The sequence below is a fragment of the Aythya fuligula genome, chromosome 2, assembly GCF_009819795.1.
Source record: "Aythya fuligula isolate bAytFul2 chromosome 2, bAytFul2.pri, whole genome shotgun sequence".
NCBI lineage: Eukaryota > Metazoa > Chordata > Aves > Anseriformes > Anatidae > Aythya > Aythya fuligula.
Window position 1 is genome coordinate 45,559,380 of NC_045560.1, and position 22,655 is coordinate 45,582,034.

Here is a 22,655-nt window from a genome sequence, read left to right on the forward strand (position 1 = left end):
ATGGAGGCTGGAGCTGAGGGTGCTTGCTTCTCCCGTGTGCCTGGTGACAGGATGAGGGGGAATGGGCTAAAGTTGCTCCAGGGGAGGCTTAGGTGGGATATTAGGAAGAACTTCTTTACTGAAAGGGTTGTTGGGCATTGGAATGGGCTGCCCAGGGAAGTGGTGGAGTCACCATCTCTGGAGATCTTTAAAAGACGTTTAGATGTAGAGCTCAGGGATGTGGTTTAGTGGAGGACTGGTTAGTGTTAGGTCAGAGGTTGGGCTCGGTGATCTCGGAGGTCTCTTCCAAGCTAGCTGAGTCTGTGATTCTGGGAAAGCGCGAACACAGCCCCATCTAACGGGCTCTTGGAAACGCTCCGTGCTCTCAGGGCGAGCCCTCAGGAGCCGGGCACTTGTGACAGCCGCCTCCCCCTGCTCCTGGCCGAGCAGGGCAGGGCTGGGGCAGGACGGAGCAAGAGGAGGAGGAGGAGGAGGAGGAGGAGCGGGCTCCATCAGCTGACCGCGTCCCGTGACGGGCCCCGGGCTGACGGCGGCTGCGCCGGGAGGGCGGTCTCGGCGCCGGAGCTAAGATGGCGGCCTCCAGAGCCAGGCTCTGAGCGGGGCGGAGCGGAGCGGCTGCCGGGGCAGGGCGAGGGCTCGGCCCTTCACCCCTTCTCGCTGTCAAGCGCGGTGCTGGGGCAGCGCAGGCTCCCCGGCCAGGTAAATCCTAGCGGCGGGGGACGGGAGGGCGAGAAGAAGAAGAAGGAGGAGGAGGAGGAGGAGGAGGAGGAGGAGGAGGAGGAGGCGGCGGCGGCGGCCGCCCTCCCTCCCTCTTTCCCCAGCCCCGGGCGGGGCCGTTGGGGCTGTGTGGGGCGGGGGAGGGGCAGCGAAGCCCCCTTGCCCCCCGTGAGGTGAGGAGCGGGGGTGCCCGCTGCTAAACGCGTCTGTTCCCGTGCCTTGGAGCAGGAGGAGGGAGGCTGAGCGTCCCTCCAGCCTCAGCCCGGCGATTCCCTGCCCCTCCGGTCCTGAGGCAGCTCCTGTAGCCGCGGGGCAGGTGTGTGCTCTCGCCTGGCTGAGCGCCGCTGTGGCCATGAAGGAGCCAGCCCTGCTCTTTCTTTCCACGGCCTCGGATCGAAGCGTTGTCGGTGTGAAACGCCCTGGAAAAAAGCATTTGCGAAGAGTGGGAGAGATCCGGAGGAGGCTTGCTTTTACAGAAATGAGATTTGTTTATCTTTCGAGCGGTAATAGTGTGCCTGCAGAGCACGAGCAGGATTAAATGTCCGTCTTGGGAAATCAGCTCTTCACGGTCTTAATTTTCTCTCAATTCTTGAATTTCTTCCCTGGGTTGCTTTTCATTTACTTGTTCGTTTCTAAAATTTGGAACGAGTAGTTATACGAGATGGCTTTCTGTCTGCGGCTTTCAGGGCAGGTTCTGCTGTCAGGTGCTGCACCGCCTCCATGGCCAGCCCCACGCTGTGGGGCGAGCTCAGCGCTGGGGAGATGTTGTCTCAGTGCCACAGTTCCAGCTTTTGTTTTGGTTTTGGTTTGTTTTCAGCTTCGTGATGTTGAGCTGTGGGAATGTTTCAGCGTGCTTCTTGGGAAAACGTAGGCAGACAAGTTTATTTGGAGTCTTCCCGTGAATGCAGTGCAGCTACTCTCTGCTCTGTAGCTGCTTTTGAAGTTAAGGTCATCTGAGATATATTTTACCTTTTCTTCTTTCCTTTTCCTCACAGAATAGATTGGTGGTGGTGTCTGAGAAGATAAAATTTGAGTAGACAGTTGCTTTGTTTCCTATTAGTTTGTGCTGATTAAGAAATACTGCATTTCAGAAAATATTCAGTGTTTTAAACTTAAAGCCTTCATTTCAAAGAACTTTTGCTTCTGGCTGGTTAAGAGCTGCCTCCTCAGGCTACTTGATTGTAGGGAGATTTATAGAGAAGGAGGAAGGCTGTCCAAGGGAGTGCTAGTTTCATCTTTGAACTCAGGTAGGAGTTGCTGTGGCTTATTTCACAGTAACAAGCCCAGTATTATAAAAACAGTGCTTGGCTCTAGCCAGCTTCATTTTATAGATCCGCGTCTTGGTCCAGTTCCTGACTGATATGGGCTGTCAAGTGCCAGAACACTTAATGGAAAAGAATCAGTAATTTCTGGCTATTACTGGCAGTTCTTCCACTTGAAACAAATTTCTGAGTGCTTGGAGACTCAGAGCTGAGTGTCTGTCCCCTTGTTGCATAGACTTTCCAGGAACTTTACCTTGCATTTTAGCCTTGCTGGAATAAATTTCTAAAATGATTTCATATGTATTACTTGCTCCTCTGGGTGTCATGTGATATTCATCACGGTTTCCAAACTCTCAGTTGTCCTGAGGGACTGAATCATTGCACTTCTAGGTCTCAAGCGGTATGCTGGAGACTGGTTTTAAAGGTCAGATCTGTCTCAGAGTGAGCTAGTAACTTTTCTTTTAACCTGCATTTAGAGCTCAGTGAATGAAGCTTACTGACCCAATAAAACAATTCTTCGTCTGGCATTCAACTGTGCTTTGATGTGTTGAATATTCAACTGTTCCACTTTTCAGTTTGCTTCTGAAAAGAGTGTTCTCAAGTCAAAAAATAAAAAATAAATAAATAAACCTTCATGATTATCCAGCCTTACTAATGATACTTAACATAGAACTGTATTCGGAAGAGAGATGGCGAGGTGGCTGAACTGTGACTGAAAGGAACGCTTCTTTAAAATCCATCAGTGAGTAAATGCTTCTTCTCATACTCACCTGTTTGGCTCCTGGATCAGGTCAGTTCATTGATTCATCAGAAAGCCAGTATAGACAGAAAAGAGAAAACATGTAAGGAATAATCTGCTTACTCCCAAGGGAGTGGGAGCAGTCAGCTGGCGGATGGCCACCAGTGTTAGCACTGTTGTTTCTGGTAGTAGCACGGCTGGCATTCTCAGCCTGCTTGCATCCAGGATTAGCAAAGGCAGCGATGCTGCTGTGACTGTGGCAGACTGTGCTAATTATCTGTTAAGGATTTGTGTGGGTCTCATGTCCTTCTTATCTTGCAAGGAGGGCTGTGAGGCCCTGCACAAGAGATGAACAAATCTTGGTTTTCAAAGCTTATTGTGCTGTAGTACTTTAAGAGCAGAGTCTTTATAAGGGAAGAGTTTAATGTTTCTTCGAGAATCTGGCCGAAAGTGAAACTGCCAGTTAGCTGTCTAGGTTTAATCTACCTCTTTCACTGCTACGTTGGCTAAAACATTTCAGTGCAGAAGAACTGCATAAGTAATGCCTCCAAAATCTTCAGCAGATGTGTAAGTGACAGGAGTTTGATGCTGGAACGTCTAGCTAAAAAATATGTATGTAGAACCACAGATAGACAAAACCTCGTTCTGTCTCAGTGCCTTGCTTTTGCTTCTGTCCAATTGGTCCCTGTTTCTTATCCTCTTAGTATGTCTTCTCTCTCTCTCAGGAAAGTCACACTTGAGCTTTATGTATAATCTTATCAACGCTTCTACCCTCCAAGCATGATGGTGTAATAGAATAATCTTGTTTGAGGGCCCTGCAGTGCTACCTTAGCATCGGTGTTAAACCTTCATTTAGGAGAGAAATGGAAGTTTCCTAATAGCGTAGGGATAATGTAGCCAGGAAGAAAGCCAGCTGAATTCTGTACTAAACTTTGAACCCATGGCCAAACTCCTGACTTTATGCTTAAGCATCCCTTAGTTCGAGTAATTACAGCTATGCCTATCGCTTTGATGCCTGCAAAGTTACAGCTTCATTTCTAGCTCTGAAAGTATTTGTTTGAGATTGACTTGTCTCTGTTTCCTGAAATAGACTCCGGTTTCCCAGATGGTAATTCTGTCTGAAGGATGTGAAATGCTGGAGAAGTGAAAACTACATGCAAGTTGAACGCAGCTTGTGTAATGCACCTATTCATGTAGCTTAAACTCAGAGGCAGGGGTGTCCTGGCAGCAGTTCAGTCCCTTTAATTTTAAGGGTTGCTATTTGTGGTATGTGCAGAACATGAAGATGCAGTTTCAACTCTTCCCCAAAAGCTGTTCCACTGCTACTTAGAGTGCTAAAAGAACCAGAAAGAAAAATATTGCTGAACTTCTGTATCGTGTATTGTAATTTGCTTTTTGGCTAATCAGGTATTGGGGGAATGAATTCGCTAGGCTCAGAAATGAAGTTCCAAGTCATGGATTACATTTTTCCTACAGGAACCTCAGGTTGTTTTGGCTATATCCCGTGTTCAACCTGCTCTCTTCCTTAAACAGATGAGCCATGTTTTTAAAATACTATTTTCAAAGTTATTATTGCCTTTAGTCCAGTAGGAATAGAACTGAACTAAGCATTTCATATTAAATTGAGAGCTACGTGTATGGGATAGCCGATAGCTGTGCTACAGTATGTTCAAAACAACTTTTGAATTTTTGATTTTTCTATTATTGGATGCCACAGGCACTAAATAATTAAAATTGGCGACTTAGTGTCTTGGATGCTGTTTAAAGTGAAATGCAGCATTCACTTTTAGAAAGTTGACTTGACAGAAAAATGGGATTATTTTAGATGCAGGGGGAAGAGGTGAAGATAACAGTAAGAATATTCTTCGTTTGGTGATTTAATATGGATAAGCGGGTTTCTATCACTTACACTGTCAATATGGCTAATCTTTATTCATAAAAACCTGATGTGCTTTGCAAAGGTAGTGGTTGTGCTATTTCAGGTACTAAAATCACCGTGTGTGACTAAAGGCAGGTAACTTTTGTGTTTCATGCATCTAAAAGGCTGACATTAAACTTGCCCTTACTGTGGAACCGTAGACAACTGCAAAATAACTGCTGAACTTTAACACAGCAGCTCAGAACACTAGGCTGTTGTTAGCCTTGTTCTCTGTTAAACAGCAGGAAAATATCTCAATTAATTCTTGTGCACTAAATCTTGGCATATTTTGCCTTTCTGCAGGAAAAAAAAAAAAAGGCTCCAATTGCTGTCCAGTAGCACAGTGAGTAAAGCCTCAAAGCTTAATGATTTTAATATTTTTAGTCTTAAAAAGTCAGGTGGATTTCTCACTTCCAGTACATGTACAATACTTCATGTATCGGTACCCTGAGTCTAGTTAGATGCTGGTGGCAGAATGAATAGAAGGTGCTGGTAGGAACTCACAAATGAGTTTTTCTCAGAGCAGAATAAAAGCTAGATGTTTGCCCTGCAAGTGTGGTAACACCCCTCCCTACTGTAAAGCAGGTGGTGTTCAGGTCTGGGAGACAACAGAGCCGTTTCAAGTAGGCTGGTGCTGGGAAAACTGTGGAGTTTACAGATAAATAGAATTTACAATCCCATGCTCAGTGGAGTTTTAAGTTTATATTCTACTTGCTGATACACCAGTCAGTGTCAAGAAAACAGGTTGAAAAGGGAGGTATGAAGCTTGTGGCTGGCACTTCCTTCTGAAAGCTAACAATAAAAACACAAGTGCTGTGTCTAAAGGATACCACGATACAGCACGCTCTGTGTAGTTCGGACTAAGTGTACTGTTTTGATGCTATTCATGGAAAAAAATAATACAGCATAGTTCTTAAAACAGGAACAGTGCTGCTGAACGAACATCTTAACTTCTCCTGAAGCAGTGTTTAGAGAATTTAGCTTGCTATAGGTCAATTGGGTATTAACTCTGGAGAATTTGACTCAGATTGAGTCGCTGAAATATGTGAATGCTGCTTTTGTCTCTTCCCAGGGGCAATACCACAAGTTCTCTTCACTAGCTGGTGGTGATGGTGCTGACTCTTCACCTGAGGGAAGGAATTTGCACGTTCATTTCAGTCAGGCTATCCATTCTTCACGTTCATGACTCCATAACCGCTACAGCCTTTGCTCAGAAAGAAAACAGCCTTAAGTTGTAGAGAGTAGAAATGAGCAGTGACCTAATGTTGCAGGTCAGCCATCTCAAAATGAGGAAGCTTCGTTTTGCTGAGCAAGTAGAATCATTTGAGTGCGGAAAGGTAGCTGGATTTGTACTCTGTTTCCTGCAGTACCATGACTGGGATTGAGTTACTTCAGCGTTGCTTCAAGCAAGCAACGGATGTGAATTCTTGCCTTTTTCTACAGTGTGATGTTTTGAGGATGCTGCTGTAGTAGTACCAGTCAGAGCAATCGAGCAGGGAATCGTGTTTTGACATGTTCAAAAATAAAACTAATGCTGTAGCAGTAAACTGAGAGTAATGATTTCTCTCTGAAGTGCCTGGAATGTGTAATAAAAGCAAAGTGAAGTAAAAGGAAGCCTGACTTCCCAAGTGTATGGCGTGCAGGAGTTGCAATCATAGAAGGTGTTTAGCAGCTCCTAAAGTAATGATACAGTTAAGCAGTTGTAGGCAAGTTTCACCAAATTCCTCTGTGTTCAGGGAGTAGGCATTTATGTGTGAAATAAGCATGTCAAGATGTTAGTGGTGGAATTGCTTAAACTTTTACAGGACAGAAAGGGTACTTGGCTCTTTAATCACACTGTTTGGCTAATAAGTTTCTCAACTTCAAATTCCATTTCAGACTGGAAAATACACTGTTCTTTTTTTTTTTTTTCCTCCAAGTTTCTCCTTACTGTTTAAAAAATGACAATAGAAATCTGGCTTAGTTTAGTTACAGATGTAAGATACTTTACTGGAATCATCTTGGTATTTAAGAACTGCCAGGAATTGAATGTTCTGGAGATGGCATAAAATGTGATTGAGTGTGCAAAAGTACAGGAAAAGTGTGGTTGTAATAAGGTAGCAAATGTCAGGGAGCAACTTATTGTGCCCTTATGCTGTTTAAAAAGCAACTGGTATAACAAGATGGAGGGGAAGCAATCCCTGTTCAACTCATCAAGCACTTAATTGATGTATTGTTTGCTAACAAGCATTCTTAATATCTATGTGGAATTGACAGAGCAGCAACTTGAGTGTCTTAAAGCACATTGATGACTAGTGAACTTTGGTTGTAAACGAAAATTGTGAGCATAAACAGGATGTCTTTCTTGTTTCCAGGTCTTTGCACAAAATGAATATAATAAGAGAAAACAGAGATCTTGCTTGTTTCTACACAACAAAACATTCATGGAGGGGAAAGTAAGTAATTTAACCTTTTTTTTTTTTTTCTTTTTTCTACTAATGTTGTGTGTGATATTTCTCCTCTTTGTTATTGGATTTATCTATGTAGTTCCTGTATTCATAGGTAAAAACTGAACTAAAGGCTCCTGTTAACTCTGAACTGGCTGTATCTCAGCAGAATCAATCTGGATTTTAAACGTTGAGTCTCAGCCTGCCTTTGCACATGTTCCCATACTTCAGTGTAATACTTAACATGTTGTGTAATAGATTATCTGTTAAACTGCTAACTGAGACTATTTGAAGACTTCTGTTGCTAGAAATACACTTCATCCCAGTTGGGGGTCTCTTAGATCTAAAAATGAGTCTTCAGTGGTGCTTCTGTCTAAAAATGCTAAGGAACCTCTTAATAAAACTGCCCATTAAGCTCTCGTCTGGTTGCTGTTATACTATGTTTGGAGTCAGCTGTTAAGTGTACTTTTTGAAGCTGCAGAGGAATTTCTTTGGTATCCTTGCCCACCGTCCTTCTTGTGTGCATAGTAGCTCTGTGGAACATCGAGATTTTCTGCTTGTTACCTGAACATCAGCCAGAGGAGGTATATTGTCTGCACCTCGAAAGGACAAGTTCTGTTTTGTTCTAATACCTGAGTGATGTCTGAATCTGTTTGGCCAGCTAGTTGAAAACGTTTTTTTTTAATTCTTGTGGGTTTCACCCAGCGGATAGCTAGACACCACGCAGTCATTTGCTTGTTCCCCCCACAGCAAGATGGGGGAGAGAATCAACAAAGGTAAAAGTGTGAGAAATTCTTGGTTTACTAAGACAGTTTAACAAGCAGGGGGAAGAAGAAAAAGTGATGCAGAACGCAACTGTTTACTGCCAGGCAACCAAGGCCCAGCCAGTCCCCAGGCAATGGCAGCACCCCTGGCCATCTCCCTTCAGTTTTATTGTTGAGCATGGTATCATGGTATGGGATAGGTATCCGTTTGGTCAGTTTGGGGCAGCTGTCCTGATTCTGTCCCATCCCAGGTTTTTGTGTGCTCTGGGCGTACTTGCTGGCAGGGCAGCATGAGAAGCAGAACAGCCTTGACTCAGTGTAAGCACCCTTCAGCAACAAACAAAACACTGGGGTGTTATCAATGTTATTTTCATCCTAAATCCAAAACACAGCACCATACCAGCTACAGCGTAGAAAACTAGCTCTATCCCAGCTGAAACCAGGGCGTAGCTTCTCATGATAATACTTCCTGAATTCTTCCTAAGAAAGAGCAGGAATATTGGGAAGAAGGATGGGATTGCATTGTGGCAGCTGCAAATCTTTCTCAATTGAGCTTTGAAGAATGGTGACATTGCTTCAGTGTCTAATCAGAGCTCTCTACCTTTCTGAAGCAAAAGCTAAAGTCCTGGATAGTCCAAAGTTCACAGTGGACTGAGCGGCTCTCTCAGGGTGAAATCTTTCTTCTTTCAAGACAGGTCCTTGAGAGTGATTTGTAATAAATACTTATATTTACCTTGCTAGAATTCTGGTACTTGTGTAAATCAAGTCTTACCTGAGATCCACACGCTTGGATCCCTGTGGGAGTAAACTGTTCTCCTTTAGTAACAACAAAACATTGTGTTGGGGTAGAACATTAGAATTTCTCCCTCTTAATCTTTTCATCCCTGCAGCAGAAAAGATATGGTCTTTTCCCATGACACTTCTGTGCATATCTGTAAATTTGGCATGCGTACAAATCAAGCCATTTAGTGTAAGAGCACACAGTGCTCAAAGTAGGGCTCTTGCGCAGTGCCTTCCATTAAAGATCCTGCTCCTACATGATGCAAGCTATTGAAGTTACAGTAAGATGATCTCAAACCTTGGTAGTGTCCTCGTAAGGAAGAAAACTCACTGCCCTTTCTTTTTTTTTTTTTTTTTCCTTACACATAACGAAAGGGGAAGAATTAACTAGTGAGTAGTTGCTGCTTGTTAGGTTGCAGTAGCAGCTTATTTTTGAATGCTTAAATCCACTCTTCATAGTTGCAGACGTGGAATACTACTATTCTGAGCACTGAAGTCACACAGTTCTCACAATGTTAACATCTTTTATGCAATCTGTAACTAATTTTTGAGAAGTACTTTACTGCTCTGTATAGTGTCATCCATTGATAACATGGAAAAGAAAGAAAGCAGTAATTTAATACGTAGTGCTGAATGGGCCTGAATCACTGAGTATTCACAGGGTTTGGCACTTTGAATGGGAGCTGTTTGCATGGCAGTTGGAATATTTTCTAGCAGTACAGATGATGATGCTTGAGTTGATCTGTTGTTAGTGGTATGAAATAACTTATCAATCAGGATGAAGCTACCTTACATAAATATAACTTCTGACTTCAACAGTGCTTCTGTGAAAGTAGTGAATAGGCAATAGTTAATAGGAAGAAAGGATATTTGCTTCAAAATGTTATTCTTAAAACAGCCTTGGTCTAGGCTGCACTGCAGAGTAGTTAGAGGGAATTAATGATGAAATCTTCCAAGCCTGGAGGTATAAATACCGGGTATTTTTATGTATTAATATTTATAGGTGAAGGTCTGGTCAAGGAGTGAGTTTAGGCTTTGTGTAGGAACTGACTTCTAAGTTGCCTCTGTTCAGGCAACAAGAATGAGCTCTTCTGAATTTCTCTAGGGAGAGGAAGTAAATGATAAATGGACAAATCTGTTTGTTTGTCACAGCACACGTTAGGAATGCTGGATAATAAATATGCTTCCTACATCTTGAAATATAGGCATGAGCCTGAGGGGGTGGGGAGGGAAGGAAGAAGCTGTCATGTTTGTTAGCTGGTCTTCAGACACATGCGATCACCTCAGATCTGTCTTCTGCCGCAAAGCACTGTGAAGCACTTAAGTTTAAGTGAGCAAATAAAACCTTAAACAGCGCTTTATTGCTTGTGATAAGTTTTTAAGAAGAGCATAAACAAGCTTTATTTGCAAATCCTGTAATAGACAGAAAACCTAAATTGTGCAACAAAAGCAGGAACAGTCAGATTTAGAGGATTTGATTGTATTTGAAGAACTGGAACATTCATTGACAGACTGAATATAGTAGAGTTATTAGCCAGGGTAACTTCAAATGTTCTGCTTCATCGCTATGACTTCTTTTGACCTGCTTCTTAAATGGTATCATAACATCCTAAATAAGAAAAATTCAACTATATGGGAAAACAAGTGGGTTTTTCAAATAGATAAATCTTTAAGGTGGCTGTTCAATATTGCAGGTTTTCTAAGCTTTGAACGAAATAAGCATTTGCTTGAATTGCTAGATGAACTCCTTTGGGCCAGCAGTGATTTGAACTCACCAGTTTATTTGAAATAAAATTGCTGAAAATGGTAGGGAGTGAGGTTTGTGAGATGGACTGTGTCAAGCAGATACACTTGACCTTGCTAATATGAGAAAAGGAAGGATAGGTCAATTAACAGATCTTCAGAGCTACTCCTTCATTAACTGCAGTAATTTATCTGAAGGTCATGCAAGCTATTGCTTTTTTTGCAGCCCTAGTAGAAATCCTTAGCCTGATCTTATGCAGAAGTGATGGCTTGTGCTACAGACCTGGCAAGCAAGAGAGAAGAGGGGACTGTAGCACAAGAACACTGGGAAAGAGAGAAGAAAGGATCTGCTCCTCGATGCAGTGTCTAGTATGGCACAGATCCAGAGTAGTTAGCTGTTTCATTGATCCTACTCTGTTCCGGGTAAACCTCAGTTTACCAAGAACTAAATTAGCTGCTTTGATTCAATTTTAATATGGACAGCTAGCCAAAGTATTGTTATTTGGTTCAAGAAAGGTATCCATGCTCAGGTCCTGTTTCTTTGATCAGAGAACAGTTAATGGAATCAGCTCTGGTTTGGCTTGGCTTTCTCCATAGGACTACTTCTAGACAGAGCTATCCTAAAAGAAGTTTGTACGATCAGCAAAGCATTAGTAATAACTTGTTTCAAATTCTGATAACTTACGTTGCAAAACTTTGTTTCAGAAATTTGAAAGTAGTCTCTATATAAAGAGTTGGTTCAGGAGACAGCGCAGATCATGTCTAGGGAATGAAACCATGGTAAAGCTTCCCTTTTGGGTTTATATATACAAACTACTTGGCTTTAGCTCATGCTCCTTGTTTCTGATGTGCCTGAAATGCAAATGACTGTCTTGCTACAGCTGTTCTTTATGCACTATGACAGTCAATCATTAATGTGCTTGTACACTGATGTACAGTGACTAGCTGCATATTGAGCTCTAGCTGCAGTGATCAGGAAATACGTTGAGTAGTGTTTAACTTGTATATCCCCTTTCTGGGTATATAGAACAGAATATCTTAGCATATTTTAAGGGTAAACCGAACTAACAATTTTACTTGATTTCTGGGTAAACTAACACACTCCTCTATATTCTAGGTATAAGAGAGTCTTTTCAGTTGGAACCCATGCCATCACTACATACAATCCCAACACTCTAGAAGTTACAAATCAGGTAAATACCCTTTTTGAACGTGGCTATTCAGAATTGATTTCTGGCTTCTGTTCGCTATTCAGAGCGAATGACGTCAGACTAGGTAGCTTCTAGTAGCCAAGAATGCCAAGATCTGAGTAGAACCAGAAGATACAGCAGCTTCTACAAAAACAAGCATAACAGAAAACTCTTGTTCCCTTCACTGAATCTACAAATAACCAACAGTTTTTGTACATTTAGGCAATTTGTCTTTATTAGGTGGTTAGTAATAGCTTGCTTTTTGATGTGCTGTTCTGAATGAACTGGGGTAAAGTTGATCACTGTAAGGCTTGGTCCCTCAAGGGAGGCGGGACACTTACTTACTTTGTAGAGTATCAAATAGGAATCTAAAGCTGTTGTGTAGCGTGCCAGCTCTTGTCTCATTACAGCAACTTTCTTGGTTATTATAGGTGTTAAGGGGTTTTGAGTAGAGATGTAGCTTTAAAATGACTGATTTTAACCTAATTACTTTCAATTGTCTAGTGGCCTTATGGAGACATCTGTAGTATTTCTCCTGTTGGAAAAGGACAAGGAACAGAATTCAGTCTAACTTTTCGCAAAGGAAGTGGAAAAAAGTCTGAAACTCTGAAGTTTTCCACAGAGCACAGAACAGAACTCCTTACAGAGGCACTAGTAAGTTTTTTTTGTCTTCAAACAAGCAATAAGTACTTCAAAATCATAAAGACTTGTAGTATACTATGCTTTCTTTCCTTACATTAAAAAGTAGAGAAGCAAGTTATCTTTTGAGCTCTTGTGTTGATCTAGTGTCTGCTGCAGCAACTGGTGTGTGTGATTCTCAGGTATTAAGTAAAGGTAAAAATACTGGATATATTAAACAAGCGAAATGGTGAGTCTTCAGTGAGGCTTAGTTCAAGTCACTTAAAACAGTGCTAGCCTATATTTAGATTTTCTGGATAGATGGGCTATGATGTTTGTATTCATTCATGTTGTTTTTTTTGTTTTTTTTTTTAAACAGAGGTTCAGGACAGACTTCTCGGAAGGAAAAATCACAGGACGGGTAAGTATCTGCCTTGTCTGGATCATGTACTATTTAATGAAATGATCTGAAGACTTCTACAGTGTTAAGTTATGTCTTAAGTTGAGTAGTGCTATGTGTGCTATTAACTCCTCTAAATTTGGATCTGAATTGTCTTTGAGAGAATTTGGAATTTCTTCAAAAGCAAGAATCCCATGAATGGTAGAGTACTTGAGTTCTCTTCACTTGCCCTTAGCTTCTTGCTGGTACATGTAATGAATATTATTCCTGAAATAAAGAGCTTTGCCACATGGAGCTCTTACTTGGAGGAAAGAAAGACGTTAAGCTACGATTCACTATTCAATGTTTACAGTTTCCAGCATTTTACTTTTGAACTGCAAGTAGTTTTCTGCATAACATCTTGAATGCTTGGTGTGAGAATATTGTTTCGTGGGAGGATTTCTTTAGGTTAGATTAAAGACAAGACTGCTATTTAATGAATCTCAGTAATGTGGTAATAAGCAAGGCAGTACACAGAGCTGGACCTGGTACTTGTTTTTTACAAGCACAAGATACTTGAAGTGATATCTTCTGTAACTTGCATTGCACAGTAAATCCTCAGTGATGAGCAGATTAACTTTGCTGGAATATGGAGGTTCTTTTTGTCTTACTGCAGTTCACAAAGGACCTTAATTTTGCTGGCTTTAGTAAATCTGTATTTGTAATGGAGTATGAAGATAAAAAGCTTGCACTATAGTAGTAAGGTTTCCTTCAGTGAATCTTAACTGGCTGAGTAACAGTGTCTTGTGCAACAGATATTTCCTTATATCTAACCACAGATGCACGTACTCTGTGACTAGGCTGCTTTCTGGAGTAAAAGAAACTTGCTTCTTGGAATCCCTGTCTTGGAATTGCTATCTTCCTTTCAAAATGTGGTGTTTAATTGTTGAGTATTGTGACTTCCTTGCCAGTAGGTAGCTACTTTCCTTTGATTCGTAGTGTTACCAATGTAGATAAGAGCACTGAGGGAAGTGGTATGACTTCTTGAACTTTACACCCATGCTGCCTACTAGATTGGAAAAGAATTGCTGTGTAGTAGAGGCATGTGCATGATGTCTAAAAGTAGCTCTCACTGCAGAGGTACAACTGTTACAAACATCACTGGAGTGATACGAGGAAACCTGTGATTCTAGAAGTGACTCCCGGAGGTGTGGACCAAATTGATCCTGCAACAAATAAAGTCCTGTGCTCCTATGACTATAGAAACATTGAAGGCTTTGTTGATATTGCTGGCTATCAGGGAGGCTTCTGTATCCTCTATGGAGGATTTAGTAGATTGGTAAGTATTAAAATATCTTGGGGTGGTGTTGGGATGTTTATAGCTGCATATTTGGTAATGAAACTTCAGTGTAATTTGAGCATAAAGTACGTGCACCTTCAGGATGCAGCTGTGGGTGCTTGGCTTGCAGGCAGGTTTTAAATCCTCTTTCTCATACTAATGAGAAACGAGTTAAAACATTTGAGAACAGTGTGTGCTTTTTCTAATTGCATGTAAAACTATGAAGTATAAAATATACTGTTTATATTTGGGTAGCAAACATACATTGAGCGTGGACATGGGATTTGCTGACAGTTCACAAAGTTATGAAAGTAGTAGGCAGTTATTACTAACCTAAGCAATGGAGAGAGATTACTCAGATTAATCAGTAGTGATGCTGTCTTTCTAGGTTTTGAGCTGATACTCAGCAACTTTGCTTGGGAAATGCTTGCTGCAGTGCAGTGTTGGTTTAAAAATTTTAAAAGGGTTTCTGTGTGCAAGCAGCTTAAATTGGTAACTTAAATATAGCTACTTCAGTCACTACAAGCAAACTGTGAGTAACTTCTCTAGTGTTTCCCTTGCTCTTGCACTGTGGCATGCTTTTCTCTGGCATAAAACTGTCAACATATGACATCCTTTAGAGCTGACCTAACCTCACCTAGCAAGGCTGGATAGCAGCCCTACAGATAACCACAGTGTGGTAGCCACATGAGCTCCCTCTGGTTCCTCATTCCTGCCAGGCTCTTCAGATTTAGTGCAGTCTTGTGGCTTTTTTTTTTTTTAAATGTTTAGAAACAGAAGTGCTGAGGTACTAACAGGCCAACTCCTGTTCTTATCCCTGCCATCAGAGAGGTTCCAAAGAGTGTTTATCAATATGGTGATAGGCGCTTTATATAGATAAAGGGCAGGCAGGTCATGCAGCCTTTACTTACTGGCATGCTAATATGTAGGAGGGAATCCTTTAGGAATTTTTTGAAAGGAAAATGTAAATCAGCTAATAGCCATTCTCATGTGTAATAAATACATTTTCTTTTTATACTGTGGATTTTGTAAAGGCAAGTCCAGCTTGCCCAACTGCTGGGAAGATTCTGTAATGTTAGGCAGGTGTATAAGGGAGGATTATTTCAGGAACCATGATTACTTGAGCTATGCCACATATTTCACTTGTCTCCTATCAAAATTTGCAGCACCTGTTTGCATCTGAGCAGAGGGAGGAAATTATCAAAAGTGCAATAGAGCATGCTGGCAACTTCATAGGCATCTCTCTGAGGATAAGGAAAGAATCCTTAGAATTTGAGCAATACTTGAATCTTCGCTTTGGAAAATACAGCAATGATGAATCCGTAACGTCTTTAGCAGAGTTCGTTGTTCAGAAAATAACACCTAGACACTTGGTAAGGATATCACACCTAACTTACTTAGTTCCTCTGAAGCGCTAGAAATTCTCTTTTCTAACATGCCTTTCCCTTTTCTAACATTTTTTCTTAAGGAACCTGTGAAAAGAATACTAGCTCTTACAGAAGCTTGCTTAGTTGAACGGGATCCAGCTACCTATAACATCGCAACTTTGAAACCTTTAGGCGAGGTAAGAGGCGAGCTTTTTTTTAAAAAAAGCTCTTCAAGCAGAAGCTCTAATAATAAGAATTTGATGTACATAAGATGGCCTTAGTTTATGGAGTAGAAAAATAACGTGGCTCTGTGAATGTGATCCTTATCTCTTCTTTTTAGGTATTTGCAATAGTATGTGACTGTGAAAATCCTCAGCTTTTTACCATTGAATTTATCAAAGGACAAATTCGGAAATACTCTTCAACGGAAAGGTAACTGGAACTCCTGGCGGTCGTGAGTTCAAATGAAAGTTGCCATTGTTGTGCTTCTAGTCTCAGCTTCCATAAACGGTGACCCTTGGAGGTGTTAACTTAAAGTCTTGCTATTCTAGTGGTCTGCCACTTACAAATCCAAGATGTGTTACAGCATCCAAATCTCTCCCCTTTATATTTACCTAAATTTAAAGTAAATCAGTCCTGAAGTTTTCTGATGACCACATAAAGGTGTTGGACAGTTAAATACAGCTTGTTTCTTCTAAGCAATCTTGCTCTATGTATGTTCTTGGTTAGGCTGTATAAATGAGAAACTGAAAGAAAGCATGGTGTAAGGAGTGTTGAAATGTGAAGGCTGCCAAGCCTTTGAGCTGTCCGTTTGACATGGTCTTAGTTGATTCTATTTAAAATGACCAACAGAATAGCCATCCTGCACTGTGGTTCTAATGCAGTGTAGTCCTGCTGAGGGAGGTTTTGCAGAAAGCACAGGGAAGAATTGACTTGTAACACGTGTAACACACAGATAATCTGGAATTGATCCTTTAAGTGAAAGGCTGCAGCTGTCTACATACTGTGTAAAACAGCTCTGTCCTTACAGTGAATAAAGGAACACTTGAAAATTAGATTTCTTCCAGAGGGGTAGCTGTTAGTCTTGGTAGAGATTGAGTATTGCTGCTGTTCATCTTGTGCTTGACTTCTTTTTTTGACTTTGTTCTTTGGCACCATTTTTTGATCAAAATTTTTTTGGCGTGTCTTTTTCCCAACCCAGAGATTCTCTCCTAGCTAGCTTGCTGGATGGAGTGAGAGCCTCTGGTAACAGAGATGTGTGTGTGAAAATGACCTCCACGCACAAAGGACAGCGTTGGGGATTGCTCAGTATGCCTGTCGATGAAGAAGTAGAGAGCCTTCATCTCAGGTTTTTGGCTGCTCCTCCAAGTAAGCTAATGCTTATTACAGGGTTTTATAGTGTTCTTTTAAACATCCAAATGCTTAGTCAGATGCTGTGTACTTAACTTTTATGTCTTCTTCCAGATGGGAACTTCGCAGATGCTGTGTTCAGGTTCAATGCTAACATTTCCTACAGCGGAGTACTACATGCAGTTACACAAGATGTAAGAATAAATCCCCTACTCACCCTCTGAAGATGTTGTTAACACACAAATATTAACTCATATTTCTTAACCAGGGTCTGTTCTCGGAAAACAAGGAGAAACTCATTAATAATGCCATAACAGCATTGCTCTCACAAGAAGGAGATGCTGCAGCATCTAATGCAGAGCTTGAAAGCCAATTCCAAGCAGTAAGAAGATTAGTGGCTTCAAAAGCAGGCTTCCTTGCCTTTACTCAGCTTCCAAAGTAAGTGAGAAGTCTCTTGAGCTCAGAAGCAGTAGGTGAAAACAATTCTTGAGCTTTTTATAGCTGATCTTTAAAACTGAGAATTTGGCCTAAGAAACACTTCTGAAAGGCTCTGTACAGCATTGCATCCAGTAGTATGAGCCTGTCATCAGGCTTTATTATATTTTAAGTATCCCAAGTTATCATCGGTATGTAAATGTGATGTTTTTCTTAACTATCCTCTCCCTTAAGAGTCAAATGCAGTTTAAAGATTTGTTTCCTAGTCAAAATATTTCTAAAATGCACCTTCAAGTGTCCTTGAAGTAGTCAGTTCCACAGTTCTTAAAGTATGTTGATTCCATTACTATCTTCAGTTCAACACAAGATAAAACTTGATGTGAGAAAGCTGAGTTGTACTCCTACAGTAAGTACAGGCTTCTGGGAGCTTGTCTGAACTGGCTAGCATAGGGAAACAGGACAAACTGCTCAACGTTCTTCTGTGTATGAAATTCTTCAGAACCAGTTTTGACTTTAGATGATGGGGCAGCTGAAAAGTAACATACATAGTCTGAGACCTTTATAGAGTTCCGTGTGTTTTTTGTGCAGGGTTCTGCACTACCACTGTCCTGTAACTGCACAAATATGCTTGGTTTTCGTGAATGTGCTCTCAGCATATTGTTAACGATGAAGTCTAACGCTAATGTGTTCTGCCAGAGAGTATCAAAGTTTTGTGAACTTCAGGGTTCTTGTTTGCCAAATGCAGTGGGAACAGGCCACTCTTCTATTACTGGACTTTTGTATTAAAACTAAGATCTCTTTTCTCTAAAACTGGTGGTTTTGCTTTTTTTTCCCCCCTTTCAAAAGGTTTCGAGAACGATTAGGAATGAAGGTTGTGAAAGCCCTCAAAAGGAACAATGATGGAGTAACCCATGCATCTATTGACATGCTTTGTGCTCTTATGTGTGTAAGTATTAAATTGTAGAAATGTGTGAACTGCAGACTAAAAGATGCAGAAATATGGACTGCACTTCAACTTGCAATGTACTCAAATATAAAATAACTTGTGCTACAGTGGTTTCCTGGTGAACTTGAAGCTGCTGTAGTATGAGTTTTTCTGGATTTAATGTGTGGCTTTAGGACTACAGCTGTTAAGAATTGAGGGTTGAAATGTGACTGTATTGTGAATACTTTTTTTTGTAGCCCATGCATGATGACTATGACTTGCGACAGGAGCAGCTGAACAAAGCTTCCCTTCTTTTTTCAAAGAAGTTTCTAGAAAACCTACTAGAGAAATTCAATTCCCATGTGGTAAGTCAGATTTTGAAAGATAGCTTTCATAAGTGTTTTTCCAAATTAATGCCAAAGCACTTTGAACATATTTAACTAATTGTCTTAGTCTCTGGAATCAAAATACAGAAAATATAGCTGTTTAACACTGAAACTTGTTCTAGATTGCTTTGGGTCTGGGCAGGTTAGAAATACAGCTGTCTATCATGAAGAAATTAGGTGTGTCATTAAACATGCAGACATAGTTAAAAGGAACATCCAATTTCCATATATAGCAGAGAGTAGCATGAACTGGTACGTAAGGGCTTAAAACTAGAAAAACAAAAAGCAATATGCTGATGTATGTGGCCATAAGTCTCTGGTGCGCTCTTGGAGCCAATACTGCATCGTTAGTCTGAGTCATAAGGCAGTGCTTTGGTATATTTTGAACTTGTATTTTCAGTTGTCAATTATTTCATGCTGTGACAAGGAGGAGCACCTTCAGCATCATGAGTGCTGAGTAAAATTTGCATGAATACTCTAGTTGGGGGAGAAACACTTTCTGTATAGCGTGTTTGTCTTCTAATTTCAGGATCATGGGACAGGTGCCCTAGTAATTAGTTCACTTCTGGACTTCCTGACATTTGCCCTATGTGCTCCATATAGTGAGACTACTGAAGGGCAGCAGTTTGACATGTTGTTAGAAATGGTGGCATCTAATGGAAGAACGCTATTTAAGCTCTTTCAGGTGAGACTTCAACTGTTATTTTTTCTTTTGATGTGCAAAATGACCAGTAACAGGATTGAAGTAATTCTTAACATAGATAATCTACTGATCTCAATTTCTTAGAGGGAACTCTAGTGTTAACGGCTTATAATGCCAAATATATATTATCAGAGGCCTTAAGTAGTCAGTGCATTGTAGTTTTTCTTGTTCTACTGAAGGATGAGTTTGCTTATTGTTTATCTGGCTAATGGACTTAATTCTTTTCCACCTTAATAAATTTTTTGGCCTGTTGCTTTAGCTTCAAGTTGGCTTGAGATGGTAATCCTGTAGTGAATGATATGCTGAATCATTGTAAAATAGAGAATCTAAGATGTTTTGGAAACACTTTAACATACAAGTTAAGTATTAAATCAGATTCAGCAGATGCACAGATCTTGCTCTCTGGAGAACCTGTCAGCTTAGTCTCTCTCTGAGTAACAGAGTTGGTTACAAGACTAACTCCACAGAATTTTCACAGGATTTTTTGCTAAAGCACCTGCGCTTTCTTTTGGTTTAACCACCTCTACCCACACCCCAAAAGAAGTTTAAAGGAAAAAAATCAACCAAACACAAACAAAACAGCTAGCATGCTCTTCTACTTCTTGGTGTTGGCCTGTCACAGCTTCCCCAGCACTATTACAGCTTCTCTGGTACATTGTGCTGTTAGGTGCCAGGAAGCTCATCTAATAGTTGCATGAGAGATTCTTGTTTAAAAGTATAGGATAGGAGCACTTACTGGAACACGGGGCTAGCTTTCACAAAACTTTGATTAATTTTTGCCTGTAGTTGGAGTTAGAATGCATCGTACAGATCTGATCTTCAAATTTTACACCTCACTTTTTGTCAACTTTCTATTGTAGCACCCTTCCATGGCAATTGTGAAAGGAGCAGGTTTGGTGATGAAGGCAATAATAGAGGTGAGATTTCAGCAGTGTTACTTGGGATAGCATAATAAGTATGTATCAACTATTTTAGAAGTGTAATGTCAATATTGTCTTACCAGCAGTAGCTACTTCTGTTACATTAGTTTCTCTGGGGGGGAGGGAAGGTGAGGAACAGAACACTAGCTTAATTGTGAGTGTTTTAATATAGCAACTTGCTTTGTTTTGCACTTGAGGGTTTGGAAGGCATGTGAGTTGAGATGTTAGGTAGCGCCTTGCATGTTTTCATACTGCAGTCGAGGTTTGGCTGTTAATGTTGTATGTAGCTCAGTCACATACTTCAGAACCACTAGACTTGTCCTGCATGTGAAAAGAATCTCTCAAGGAGAAGAAGCCATGTTTCTTGGGACTTTACTGATACACTGCCAGTTGGAATGGGATTGGGATTTGCAGACAGCAGTGTTGCAGAGCAAGCTAGTGATGTCAGTTTCTGTTCTTGTTCTTCCTGCTTCAGTAAAGGATTTCGCTTTGATAGTTTCCATACCAGAGCTACATCATGATGCATGGGCCAAGTCCATACTTCTGGAGGGCTGCTCGTGATCATTGTAGGGTGACCTTGCTAACTGACTCTAGACACTTCCAGTGTTGAAATTCAGGTCTTAAGTTAGTGCCTCATTGTGTCACAATGGCTTATGCATCTGAATTGTACCTAGTGCTTTCTTGGAATGGAAGTGAATGAACACTTGAAATAGAGGTGCTATAAACCTGCAAGTTTCCACTCATATGTCAGATAATGTTAGCTAAAAGTTACTGTGCTGTCTACTATGACTCCTATTATTTGAACCATTGGATTTGGCTGAGTAAAAATGCAATGAAAGTTTGTTTTTAATTATTGATTGCAACCAACATATCTTGGACGAGTGACTCTTCTCCATGTCACTGTCTAAACCAAAGAGCACCAGTTATTATTTTTAGAAGTAGTTCCTATTGACCAAACTCAGGCAATAAACAATTACTTGTGGTTGTCATTTTTCAATCCTAACTTGCAATTGTAGTGTGGAAGTATTATAAATGTATGACCAATATCCTGATTGATGATGATGTGTAATGCATCTTACCCTATCAAGTTACTGTCCCCATAGATAATGACTACCAATTATCTAGTCCTTGGCTTTACTACAACTCCGATCACTTGCTGTTGAGAACTTGCAGTTAAAGCCCATTGTATTGTGGCTTCTGGCTTTTGGATATTAATTGACATAGCTGATGGTCTAGAAGGTCTCGGAACTGTAAGACTAAGATAAAAGCAGCTTAACTAAGATTCTTTCTCTAGTAATCATCTTGCCCTGTTTCCAAAGGAAGGAGACAAAGAGATTGCTACCAAAATGCAAGATCTTGCCCTCAGTGAAGGTGCCTTACCTCGTCACTTGCACACTGCTATGTTTACAATAAGCACAGATCAGAGGATGCTTACAAATAGGTATGTCAGTCTTGCTTGATATATTATGTTTAAAAAGTGTAAGTAATGGCTCAGTTAATACTGGAAATACTGGGAGCTCAGGGAAGAAAATTTGTAGTTCTTTAGGATGGTATCTTCTTCAGCAGCAGGTGTGTTTAAGTGGAGAAAACTTCATCTGAGACTGTAGCCAAAAGGGGAGTTGGCTCACAAAAGGCTCAAGTTGTTATTTCCTTGAAAATATTCAGAGAAAGAAAAAGCAAGTAGAATGTCTGGAACTTGCAAAAAGGCTCAATTTTATGATGTAACTGCATAAATCTTGGTGTGCACACCTCAGACATCTTGCATGCAGTTAGGGTCACCCATCTCATCTGAGAGAAGTCTAATTGTACAGAAATCATTCTATGGGCTCAACAGTGAGTAGAACTGGTGAGCTCTAAGGCTGGGCCTGAGGGCATGCTGAAGAGGATATGAGTAATGATTCAATTAATTCCCCCAATATAAGGTTATCGAGGCTATAGCTACACCGTCCTGAAGTGCTAAAGGATTTGCTAAAGCAACGTAACCAGTGAAACTTGGTGCCACTGTGTCATTCAGAAGAGAGCTAGCATGAAACCTTCCATCATACTAGTTCTGTTTGAAGCTACTTATGACTTGTTTTTAAGTGACGCTTTGGTTCAACACGTTAGAACCCCAGTGATGACTGTTGGCAGAAAGTGTTAGTTGGCGTAAAGGCAGGCTCCCAAAAGAGGCTTTCCTAACCAATAACTGGTATTAAGGTCTTCAAGTAGAGCAGTCAAGAGTCTAGAAAGCCATCAAGTTCTTAACCCTAGCTGTAACTTAAGATTAACTGGATAAACATACACTTCTAAATTAAATATTTAGTTTCTGCTCTATTGCTCAAGTGTTCTTTTGAGGTCTAGATCAACAAGCATGTGCTGCTACTGTTCCACTAACTTCACTAGAACGTTTTAAAGGCAACACTTTATGCTCAGCATGCTTTATACCTGAACTGGAACAATATATTGCTTTGTGCTCTTACACACTGAAGACCACAAAACTCTTGCTCATCTTCATTTCACCAGCATGGTAAGGGTTTAAACTCGGTGGTTTATAAAGCTGTATAAAATACTGACTTGTGGTTTGTTCATTTCAATGGCTTTTTCAGGCAGTTAAGTAGACATTTGGTTGGCCTCTGGACAGCTGAGAACAAAACTGCAATGAACCTGTTGAAACGTATTTTGGTGAGTAAAAATGGGATGTGAACTGGGGAAAGA

General features: G+C 40.7%; 1 protein-coding gene across 4 annotated transcripts in view; it reads left to right on the top strand.

Annotated features, from left to right (window-relative positions):
• Positions 1-523: 523 nt before the first annotated feature.
• Positions 524-22,655, top strand: part of DNAJC13 (DnaJ heat shock protein family (Hsp40) member C13) — a 53,770-nt gene continuing 31,638 nt past the window's right edge. For 2 of the 4 annotated variants that reach the window (XM_032180717.1, XM_032180720.1), the window contains exons 1-18: positions 524-699; positions 6,991-7,071; positions 11,467-11,542; positions 12,044-12,193; positions 12,537-12,578; positions 13,675-13,875; positions 15,042-15,248; positions 15,344-15,439; positions 15,583-15,674; positions 16,444-16,610; positions 16,707-16,786; positions 16,861-17,030; positions 17,874-17,973; positions 18,210-18,317; positions 18,868-19,023; positions 19,902-19,958; positions 21,281-21,402; positions 22,547-22,622. In XM_032180717.1, coding sequence (XP_032036608.1) covers positions 7,004-7,071; positions 11,467-11,542; positions 12,044-12,193; positions 12,537-12,578; positions 13,675-13,875; positions 15,042-15,248; positions 15,344-15,439; positions 15,583-15,674; positions 16,444-16,610; positions 16,707-16,786; positions 16,861-17,030; positions 17,874-17,973; positions 18,210-18,317; positions 18,868-19,023; positions 19,902-19,958; positions 21,281-21,402; positions 22,547-22,622 — 1,968 coding nt within the window. In that variant the 5' untranslated portion in view covers positions 524-699; positions 6,991-7,003. Of the gene's footprint in view, positions 700-867; positions 891-936; positions 1,034-6,990; positions 7,072-11,466; positions 11,543-12,043; positions 12,194-12,536; positions 12,579-13,674; positions 13,876-15,041; positions 15,249-15,343; positions 15,440-15,582; positions 15,675-16,443; positions 16,611-16,706; positions 16,787-16,860; positions 17,031-17,873; positions 17,974-18,209; positions 18,318-18,867; positions 19,024-19,901; positions 19,959-21,280; positions 21,403-22,546; positions 22,623-22,655 lie in introns of those variants that run through there. The other 2 variants (XM_032180719.1, XM_032180718.1) reach the window with 2 other exon arrangements.